This window comes from Saccopteryx leptura, chromosome 3 (assembly GCF_036850995.1).
Source record: "Saccopteryx leptura isolate mSacLep1 chromosome 3, mSacLep1_pri_phased_curated, whole genome shotgun sequence".
NCBI classification, from domain to species: Eukaryota; Metazoa; Chordata; class Mammalia; order Chiroptera; family Emballonuridae; genus Saccopteryx; species Saccopteryx leptura.
The window spans coordinates 288,304,449-288,315,930 of record NC_089505.1 but is presented as its reverse complement, the minus strand read 5'-3'; the positions used below and the strand labels follow the sequence as shown (position 1 = coordinate 288,315,930).

General features: G+C 47.4%; 1 protein-coding gene across 2 annotated transcripts; it reads left to right on the top strand.

Moving 5' to 3' along the window:
* Positions 1–4,914: 4,914 nt before the first annotated feature.
* Positions 4,915–11,465, top strand: ABHD1 (abhydrolase domain containing 1). 2 transcript variants are annotated; one of them, XM_066378676.1, is made up of 9 exons: positions 4,915–5,063; positions 9,186–9,346; positions 9,688–9,870; positions 10,019–10,064; positions 10,224–10,336; positions 10,471–10,644; positions 10,817–10,865; positions 10,965–11,130; positions 11,252–11,465. In XM_066378676.1, the coding sequence occupies exons 1-9, from the start codon at positions 4,950–4,952 to the stop codon at positions 11,461–11,463; spliced, it is 1,218 nt and encodes a 405-aa protein (XP_066234773.1). In that variant the 5' UTR covers positions 4,915–4,949; the 3' UTR covers positions 11,464–11,465. The 2 variants fall into 2 exon arrangements, with proteins under 2 accessions (XP_066234773.1, XP_066234772.1); XM_066378675.1 differs by having other exon boundaries at positions 10,817–11,130.
* The last annotated feature ends 17 nt before the right edge of the window (positions 11,466–11,482 follow it).

The window sequence follows — 11,482 nt, the reverse complement described above, 5'->3', positions numbered from 1 at the left end:
TGCTGGTGGTGTGTGTGTTAAACTATCTGGCTGAACTCTTCCTGAGTTGTTTGAGATACTCAAGTGACAGCTGTGACAGCTGTGACGGTGTCATTGTGTGACTGTGACTGCACATCACCGAGAACTGGCTCCATATGAGACATGGAGGGGAGATCTGGGAAAGTATCATCTTAAGGGTGATGGTGGCAGTTGTTTGCCAGCACTGTGTTGCAGGGTGGGGCTGTAGCTTTGTGGCCAAAATGGAGTATCACCTACTTCTGTCACAGTGGCCAATTCCTCCACCAAGGCTCCAGACTGCATCCTCACCCACTGGCCTGAGGACTTAGTTCTTTGAATAGATGACTTCCTATCTCTCTGGAATCTTCATCTTCCCCATCTCTATCATCTGATCATCTGTTTCCCTTCAGCACCCATCACAACAAACCCACTTTCATCAAGGTCATCCTGTCCTCTTTCCTGGGGTGGACATTGATGGACGTTACCTCCTTGGATCATGGTATCCACTGGTTTCGGCAATACCATTTCTCTCTTTGTAGTCATTTCTTCTTAGTTTTCTTCATGCTTCAGAATGCCTCTAGGCTCTTTCCTCACTCTCCTTCTGTTCATGTGTTTATCTGTTCATGTAACTTCCATCACTTTGTATTATGGGTTGAAGTGCATCCCTCAAAATATTATATGTTGGCCTGACCTGTGGTGGCACAGAGGATAAAGCGTTGACCTGGAATGCTGAGGTCGCCGGTTCAAAACCCTGGGATTACCTGGTCAAGGCACATATGGGAGTTGATGCTTCCTGCTCCTCCCCTCTTCTCTCTCTCTCTCTCTCTCTCTCTCTCTCTCTCTCTCTCTCCTCCTTCTCTCCTCTCTAAAATGAATAAATAAAGTCTCAAAAAAAAAAAAAAGCCTGACCAGGTGGTGGCGCAGTGGATAGAGCGTTGGACTGGGATGTGGAAGGACCCAGGTTCGAGACCCCAAGGTTGCCAGCTTGAGCGCGGGCTCATCTGGCTTGAGCAAAAGCTCACCAGCTTGGATCCAGGGTCGCTGGCTCCAGCAAGGGGTTACTCAGTCTGCTGAAGGCCCGCAGTCAAGGCACATATGAGAAAGCAATCAATGAGCAACTAAGAAGTCGCAACGCGCAACGAAAAACTAATGATTAATGCTTCTCATCTGTCTCTATTCCTGTCTGTCTGTTCCTGTCTATCCCTCTGACTCTCTCTCTGTCTCTGTGAAAAAAAAAAAAACTGTTAAAAAAATATATATATATATAATCTCTTTTAAAAAAAAAATTTATATGTTGAAGCCCTAAGCCCCAATACCTCAGAATGTAATCTTCTTTGGAAGTAGAGTCACTGTAGATCTACATAATAAGAGAATATGACATCATACTGGAGAAGGGTGGGTTTCTAATCTGATTATGACTGGTATCCATATAAAATTGTGGGGACACACACACACACACACACACACATACACACACAAAAATAGCATGTAAAGAAATAGCCAGAGAGCCTGGCCAGGTGGTGATGCAGTAGATAGAACACCAGACTGGGATGCAGAGGACCCAGGTTTGAAGCTCCGAGGTTGCTGGCTTGAGTGTGGGTTCATTCGGCTTGAGTGTGAGCTCACCAGCTTGAGCCCAGGGTCTCTGGCTCGAGCATGGGATCATAAACATGACCCCATGGTGGCTGGCTTGAAGCCCAAGGTCACTAGCTTGAGCAAGGGGTCACTTTCTCTGCTGTAGCCCCCTAGTCAAGGCACATATGAGAAAGCAATCAATGAACAACTAAGGAGACTAAGAAGCCACAACAAAGAATTGATGCATCTCATCTCTCTCCCTTTCTGCCTGCCTGTCCCTCTCTCTGTCTCTCTCTCTCTATCTCTGTCACACACACACAAAAAGGCAGAGAGCCATGGCCAGGTGGCTCAGTGGATAAAGTGTTATCCCTGCATGCCGAGATCACAGGTTTGATCCTTGGTCAGGGCACATATAGGAAGCAACCAATGAATGCACAACTAAATGAAACAAATAAGTGGGAAAACAATGCTTCTCTCTCTTTCTCTCTCTCTCAAATCAATGGGAAGTTTTTGAAAAGATAGACAATAACAAGATACAGACAGATTGGGGTGAAGCTTCTACAGGTCAATGAATGCCACAGATTGCCAGCAAAGCATCAGAAACTATTATAGAAGGATAGTCATGGGGCAGATTCTTCATCATCGCATTCAGAAGGAACCAATCCTGCTGACACTTAGATCTTGAACTTCTAGTCTCCAGAATTGTGAGATAATAATATTCTGCTGTTTAAGATACCCAGTTTGGCCTGACCAGGAGGTGACACAGTAGATAGAGCGTTGGACTGGGATGCCGAGGACCTAGGTTCGAGACCCCGAAGTCGCCAGCTTGAGTGTGGGCTCATCTGGTTTGAGCAAAAGCTCACCAGCTTGGACCGAAGGTCGCTAGCTCGAGCAAGGGGTTACTCTGTCTGCTGAAGGCCCATGGTCAAGGCACATATGAGAAAGCAATCAATAAACAACTAAGGTGTCTGCAATGCGCAACGAAAAACTGATGATTGATGCTTCTCATCTCTCCATTCCTGTCTATCCCTCTTTCTGACTCTCTCTCTGTCTCTGTAAAAAAAAAAAAAGATACCCCGTTTGTAATACTTTATTATGGCAACCCTACAAACTAACATATTACCTAAATGCTGATGATTATCAAGTCTCAAATTCCAATCTCTAAGCCCCAGATCATTTTGGAAATTGAACAGCCTACTGATTTAATTTATAAAGGTGATTGGGTGAAAACACAGAGAGGTCAATGCCATTGAAATAAGAGGTTAATGTTACAGTTCACCTAGAAAGAAGAGTCATAGCTCGCCCACAGGATCACAGCAGGGAGCACCGGTGTAGGTCAGAAGGCAGAAAGAAACAAGGGGAAGATGTAGGCGAGAGCCTTTATTAGGTAGGAAAGGCAAGGCAGGCAGGGTAAACACCTTTGGATCAGCTAGTTTGAATATTTCTGGTGGACTTTGGAGGATAGGGGCTGTCCTCTGTTGCCTGGTACCTGGCCCTGTGTTGATTTAGGAGAGGGGAAATACTGGCTGGGTGTGTGAGAATTAGATAAAGGAAGTGTGGCTCAGAGTATGAACTCTGGATAGCAGGAGAGATGTAAACAAGTTTGGCCACTGCTTTGGCTTTGTGATTAATGGATGCCAAACAGACAAATACAGAATCTAAGAAAACATAATCAGAACACCTACTAGCACCCCACCCCTAACCTCTACATGTGAGTCAGAATATATCACCTTCCTCCTCAAACCTTCCTCTTTAACCTTTCCCTCCCCCAGTTTTCCTATCCCAGAGACAGACCTGCCATACATTCCTGAATCAAAGCAGTCAGAAACCTGAGTGTCATCCATGATTCTCCTCCCTATACCTCCAACCTACTATCAATTAAGCCTCCTATCTTGAGGATCTTCACTCCTCCCCCGGTCCATGTAGCCATCATCCTGCCAAAATTCTGTTAATAGCTTCTAATTGACCTCTCTGCTTCCATTCTCATCCTCTTCCAATCTATTCTCCAAGTAGCCTGAATGATTCTTCTAAAATAATTCTGGTCACACTGCCCATCCCTTCATAAAACTCTCCGATGGCTTTTCTCTGCCCTTAGGATAAACTCTAGCATCCTCTATATAGCAGCTCACAACCTGGTCCTTGACCATCTCTTATGCTCCAGACACACCAAATTTCTTTTGGTTCCTTTAAGAAGTCTCTCACATCCAGGCTTTTGCTTAGGCTGTTTCATCTCCTGGAATAACTACTCTCTGCCTGCCTCCCCTTGCCTGAGAAACTCCTACTCATATTTCGGTTTCACCTTAAATGTATTGTTATTCAATGTTTGGGTACACTTTCTCTGATCCCAAGGAGTTAAGGAACCCTCCTCGAAGCTCCCACGGCAGCTAGACCTTTCCTTTCCCAGCACCATGCTCTGCCACTGGGGTTCAATCCTGACTATATACTTGAATCTTCCGGATAGCTTTGAAATCATATTGATACCTAGGCTTCACTCCAGACCAACTATAACAGAGGTGGGACCTGGACATTGGTAGTTTTTAAACCTTCCAGGTGATTCTAATCTTCAGTCAAGGTTGAGAGCCACTGCTCTCGTGGATGACTTGTTTCTGCGTCCCAGTGAAGACGGACAGCATCCCTGGGGTATCCCAAGTGCCCCATACAGTATTTGTCCTTACTTGACAGGGATTACATCACACAGAGAATGATACTATACGAGTGACTTTAACCTAAGTGCGTGTGTGTGACTATGTGTAAGCCACCCTCGCGGTAGCTGAAACCTGATCATGTGACTGTGGCGCATTATAGTGTGAATGGTCGTGTCCAGTGTGGGGACCACTGTGAATGGTTAACACTGTGGGGCTGCAGGGTCCCAGGTGCATTGACCATGTCTTGAATGTGAAGATCAGTGTGAATAACTGTACTCTGTGACAGGGAAGAACGTCACCCCTCGAATGGTTGTGTCCTGTGTGTGACGGACTGAGTGGCTTGGGGACGCTGACCAGGTTGCCGACTCGCTGTCGCCAGGGCAGAGTTTGCGCGCCAGGGCAGGGTGAGGTGCCCCTCACAAAGATGGCGGCTGTGGGGGAGGCCGCTAGTCCTCCCAAGGGGCTGTCCAGCTTGTGACCGTGAAGGAGAAGCCGGAGGCGGGGAGGCAGTGAGACCCGGGCTGCAGTTCCACGCCCCCGCTTGGTCCTAGATCTGACCCTGGCCGCGTATGCAGCCAACCACCTGAATCGCGGGGCAGCGGAGGCGGGACCTGCACAGGCCGTCCAATAGCGTGTAACGGGTGGGGCCTGGCGCGCACCTGCCGGCCTGCTAGTCAAAGTCAAGGCGCTGGAGCAAGCCAAAGAAATTGGGAGTCAAAACCCGGCGACACTATGCTGAGCTCCTCCCTGAGCCCCCAGAGTAGCACCTGGACTGAGCTGCTCTTTCTGCTTTTGGTTCTTGGCGCTGCCCTCTACTTGGGCTACTACTGGGCATGTGTGCCCCAGGTGGGTGCGGGTCCAGAGCCCTGGCTGGCGGGTTGGGGGTACTCGGGTCTAGTGGGCTGCTTCCAGCGGGGGTCGCAAGCCCTTTGTGGGAGTTGGCATGGTTAGGCCTCCTGTCCTGGGTGAAAATTGACGCCCTAATAAACCGCCCCCGCCCCCCAGCCCTGCGTTCCAGCCAGGCTCCGCTTTGCTATTATCACCCCATGGAGAGTCATTTCTTTGCCTGCCTAGATTCTCTGCATTTCTCAGGCTCCCCATGCCAGCCGGCCCCAGGCATCAGAGGGGTGCTACTCCCTATTATGTGGACAGGCATTTGGGGAAAGACAGGGTGTCAGGGAGATATGCACATCATGCTTTCATTTTCTTTTTCAGCAGTCTAGCTAAGTTTCTCGTTAGTTGCACTGAATGAAGGAACCTTAGGCCTGTGGGGTTGTGGCTAACTTCCAACAGCACTGCATCAGATAGTAGGGTGTTGCTTCTCTTCAGGGCTGGCAGAGGTTCCCCACAGGCTCAGGATTAATGGATAACCCTAATTGCCCTTGCTCATTCAGCTCTGTTTTAAGATCTAGGCTCTCTGTGTATAGTGCAGTGAGAAAGTCTGAAGAGGTTGATTTTGATGAACTTGGAGATTATATTGCTGAAATTTAGATAAAATACATAATTTACATATCTAGAAAAATCTAAATCTTTTAATCTTCATTAAACTCTGTTCCAAGTAGGTGAATCTAACAAGAAACCTATTGATTCAAGCCCTTTAAAAAGATCAATAGGGAATTTAAATGTTACCTAAAAAGTTTTCTGGGCCCTGGCCGGTTGGCTCAGTGGTAGAGCGTCCGCCTGGCGTGCAGAAGTCCCGGGTTCAATTGCCGGCCAGGGCACACAGGAGAAGCGCCCATCTGCTTCTCCACCCCTCCCCCTCTCCCCCTCTCCTTCCTCTCTGTCTCTCTCTTCCCCTCCCGCAGTCAAGGCTCCATTGGAGCAAAGATGGCCCGGGCGCTGGGGATGGCTCCTTGGCCTCTGCCCCAGGTGCTAGAGTGGCTCTGGTCGCGACAGAGCGACGCCCCGGAGGGGCAGAGCATCACCCCCTGGTGGGCGTGCCGAGTGGATCCCGGTCGGGCGCATGCGGAAGTCTGTCTATCCCCGTTTCCAGCTTCAGAAAAATACAAAAAAAAAAAAAAGTTTTCTGTATTTCTACAGCCGTGGTAGTCAACCTGGTCCCTACCGCCTACTAGTGGGCGTTCCAGCTTTCATGGTGGGCGGTAGCGGAGCAACCAAAGTATAAATAAAAAGATAGATTTAACTATGGTAAGTTGTTTTATAAAGATTTATTCTGCCAAACTTAGTGAAAATCTGACATAAAGTACTTGGTAAGTAATTATTATTATATGCTTTAACTTGCTGTAACTCTGCTTTATAAATTTTATAAAGTAAAGTTACTTCCCTACTTTATAAATCACCATTACTGTGGAACCTGGTGGGTGGTTAGAAAATTTTACTACTAACAGAGATACGAAAGTGGGCGGCAGGTATAAAAAGGTTGACTACCTCTGTTCTAGAGCTGTCAACATTCACATGTATTTTTTTATAAAATAAGTCTGCCTTAATAAAACAATTAAAAAAGCCCAAACCTCACAATACCCTATAAATCTTACTTTATATGTCTGATTTGAAAAGTCACTCATTTCAGATACTGGTTTTTTTGTTGTTTTTTTTTACAGAGACAAAGTCAGAGAGAAGGATAGACAGGAACGGAGAAAGATGAAAAGCATCAATCATTAGTTTTTCATTGTGACACCTTAGTTGTTCATTGATTGCTTTCTCATGTGTGCTTTGACCGTGAGCCTTCAGCAGACCAAGTAACCCCTTGCTCAAGCCAGTGACCTTGGGTCCAAGCTGGTGAGCTTTGCTCAAACCAGATGAGCCCGCGCTCAAGCTGGCGACCTTGGGGTCTCAAACCAGGGTCCTCCGCATCCCAGTCCGATGCTCTATCCATTGCGCCACTGCCTGGTCAGGCTCAGTTCAGAACTTAACTAAACATTTTCCTTTGCTTGCAACAAGCCACACAGAAGTCAGAGACCTCTGCCACTTATACTCTAAACCAGGAGTCAGGAACCTTTTTGGCTGAGAGAGCCATGAACGCCACATATTTTAAAATGTAATTCTCACGTGAGAGCCATACGACCCATGTACGTTATGCATTTTCCAATAAAAATTTGGTGTTGTCCCGGAGGACAGCTGTGATTGGCTCCAGCCACCTGCAACCATGAACATGAGCAGTAGGAAATGAATGGATTGTAATACATGAAAATGTTTTATATTTTTAACATTATTTTTTTATTAAAGATTTGTCTGCGAGCCAGATGCAGCCATCAAAAGAGCCACATCTGGCTCGCGAGCCATAGGTTCTCGACCCCTGCTCTAAACCCTTCCATACTGGTTAAAATGCAGGAAAAGTGCAACTTCAGAGGCCCTGGAGATACAGTGTTTGGATTTTCCAGCATGGTAATGGACTGGTATTGATTCATCCACAGTGACCAATGGCATATTACTATTTAATCTCAGGAATGAGTCAACAAATACTTCACTATAGTTAAAAGAACCTACAAAAACCTGTGACCTAATTTATTAGCACTTTCTTCTCTACTACTGAGCTGTTTGACGAAGGATTTAATAAACTGGTAACAGCTCAAAATCTTGGCATTAGAGGTAATATAGTACAGTGACTAAGAGCACAAGCTCTAGAATTGGACAGACCTGGGTTTGAATTCCAGCTCCACCACTAACTAGCTTTGGCAAGCTTCGTGACCTTTGACAAGTTACTCGACATTCAAACCTTTATCCCCACAGGGATCATATTACCTATCTCAAAGAGCTGTTAGGAAGATCACAAGATATACTCGTAAAATGCTTAGCACAATGCTTGGAACATAACACTCAAGTTCTACTTCCTAATATTAGTGATAATAGAACTATTATCAATTCTGCTTTTTGCCTCTTGTTTGCTGTGTGGTTTTGGGAAACAACTTTATTTCTGCAAGTCATAGTTTCTTCACTAATAAAATATTCTATCTTATATGGTTGGGCTTAGTCTAGTGCCTGCATATAGCACACAATGACACAGGTGTTATTATTCCAGGGCTTAAGGACCAGGCTGAGTCACATCTCACAACAGTCGCACTACCAACCTGGCCTTTCTAGTTCATAATTTACCTAGCCCCCTTTTTGAGTACCAAGACTGCAGAAGAGATAGGAATCTGGTCCTCAGGTTCTTTAGAGTCTGCCACAAAAATGCAATTTCTATTTCTTAGTCTGATGTTTTTTGGCTTTGTATGGCATACTCCTTCATAACCCTTCTATATGGCTAGCCACTCCATCCAGGAGAACCAAGCAGAGGGGTTGCAGTCAGGGCTGAGTGCTCACTCACCTTCTGTCCATTATCCCGCCCATTACCTTCTCCGTGGCTGGCATGAAGAAAGAGAAAATCTGTTCACTTGGGGACTATTCCTCCTTGAGGATGGCCTACCAGCAGGGGTCCAAGTGAGAAACAAGGTGCTGTAGTAGGAAGAAGCCCTTCAGCAGTGAGCGCACACAGTAGGGAACAGGAAATGCAACAATGGGGTGCTAAAATCAGGAGAAGCTAGCGCAGCCAGAGCTAGTTGTAGGAAGATGACAGTGTAGAAAATTAGACTGCAAGGCAAAGGTCATAGGTTGAATGGTGCTGCATTTTTTCAGCCTGTCTGGGATCCCAACTCCTCCTGCAAGGGATCAGCTCTAGGCAATTTATCTATATTACCTGCTCTCTCCAAAATGGGGTTGGGCCATGGATAGGCTAAGTGGGGGAGTCAACACCCAGTCAGCTACAGCAGCTCCCAGCCCTGGTTCTGAGTTAGTGTGGTGTCAGGTCCGGCCAGATGACACTCCAGGACCGCAGTTTTTTGTGCCTGTAGCTGGCTTTAGTAACAGGTGGTTTGGCCATTCCAGACTGAGGTGTGCTGCATTTCTCATCCATAGCCGAAGCAGTGCCCTCCAAGATGGATTCTAGAGAGGGGATACTAGTGTATTGAGTGCCCTCACTGGCTTAGCACAAAAATCAGGAATGAAGCAGATTATTTCATGTGATTACAGAGGCCTCAACTGGTGACTGGGTCCCGGTTTCTGGCCTTCCTGGAGAAACACTGTCCAATCTCTGCGGAGACTTTTTATCCTACGCTATGGTGTCTTGAAGGGCGGCTACAAACCATCTTCCGAGTCTTACTGCAGCCTCGGCCTATAGTCCCTTACTGGAGGTAAGAAGGGACAGAAGGGGGTGAACACCAAGCTGCAAGTACAGGGGAATCCTGTCTACCTCTTTTAAAATTAAGGTAATCTTTGCTCCAATCTACCTCACAGTATGTTGAGGGTAACAATGAGAGTGACTATATGGAGGGGTACTTAATTGCACCATGAGATTAATTTTCAACCTTTTATGTCCCCATTACAGCTTGTTATAGTCTTGTTTTATATAATGTATGCCCTCAAAGTATGTTAACGGGAAGTTGTGGGAGTTATTTTTGTGGGTAGGGGGAAACCTTTTGAAGTACCTACTGTTCCTAATAGTATCTTTGTGTCCTTTTCTCCAAAACCACAGTGAAGTCCTCCAAACCCCAGATGGAGGACAGCTACTGCTAGACTGGGCTGAACAGCATGACAGCAGTCAATACCCTGACCCTGCTACCCGGCCCATTGTATTACTGCTTCCTGGTATTACAGGCAGTAGCCAGGAGACATATATCTTGCATCTAGTTGACCAAGCTGTGAGGGATGGTTATAGGTAAGGATGGGCACAACCCAGAGAAGTTGGGTGGTATCTGAGAACTGGTAAGAGGGTGGTCAATTCAGAGGTGGGTCTTTCAGAAGGCTGCCAAAGGGCAGGGACTTTTAAGGCAAGTGTGACTAAGATGTACCTGTGTGTGCCACAGGGCTGTTGTGTTCAATAACCGGGGCTGCCGTGGGGAAAAACTGCTGGTGAGTACCTTCCTTCCTCTAACAGCTCTTCACCCACTCCCTTAAGAGATCCTTGGCCCTTGGGCTCTGCTCACCTGTTCTCCCACTTCTCTTTCCTTTTTTTTTTTTTGCCTTCTGGCTAGGGCTTCCCTCCCTACCCAATGATCTGGTTTGCGTCAGACCTACAGGTCCTATTGTGCGGGCAATACTGAAGATCTGGAGACAGTCGTGAAACATATAAAGCACCGCTATTCCCAAGCTCCACTACTGGCCGTGGGCATCTCTCTTGGAGGGTAAAGCTGCCTGGGCTTGCCCCAAACACCCAGTCTCCCTTTGTTTCTTTCCTCTTCCATGTCGCCTCCCCATCTCCTCTGTCCCAACTCACTAATGCAAACCCTTCTTTCATGTCACTGGTCCAATCCTGCAGGATACTAGTGCTGAACCACCTGGCACGAAGCGGGCAGGCTGCTGGGTTAGTGGCAGCACTGACTCTATCTGCATGCTGGGATTCTCTTGAGACCACCACCTCCCTGGAGACCCCACTCAACCTACTGCTCTTTAATCACCACCTCACTGCTGGGCTCTGCCAATTTGTGGACCGGTAGGGTCTTGGCAACCGGGAGGGGGCAGAGACAGGGGAGGATGGCAGACATGCCAGGTTCTCCCACTGCTCAGGTCAGTTCTGTATCTGGGCTTTATTGCTCATGAAATAAGACAGAGGCTGGGGGCTCTGGGCCAGGTCCAGTAGAGCCAATCTGTGCTCTCTTTTGCAGAAATAGAAAGGTGATGGAAAAGGTGGTCAATGTAGACTATGTGCTACAGGTACAGACTTTCAACCAACTCCCCTCTGCCCAATTGTTCTCCCATTATCTTCTACTCCCTATCCTTATTCTAGCCTATCCCACCCCACACCACCCACAGGCCCGCACAATCCGCCAATTTGATGAGCGCTACACAGCTGTGGTCTTTGGATATAAAGACTGTATTTCCTACTACCAGACATCAAGCCCAAGAACCAAAGTAGGTGCCATCCAGACACCTGTGCTCTGTCTCAATGCAGCTGATGACCCCTTCTCCCCAGTCCATGGTGAGTACCCTGAATCTTGATGCTTTAGACCCCAAGAACAATGAGCCATGAGGTACAAGTAGAGAGAGCCTGGGTTCCCACTCAAGGCCTGGGCTCCTGACCTCTCCACCCCCTGCCCCAGCTCTGCCACTACAGGCAGCTCGACAATCTCCCTATGTTGCACTGCTCGTCACAGCCCAGGGTGGACACATCGGCTTCCTGGAAGGGCTGTTCCCCTGGCGGCACTGCTACATGAGCCGCCTCTTTCATCAGTATGCCAAAGCCATCTTTCAGCACCCAGCAGAGCTGCTCAGCCTCAGGACTCTCTCACCCTCTGAGGGAGGCAAGAGCTGACAACAGTGCCATTGAGGGT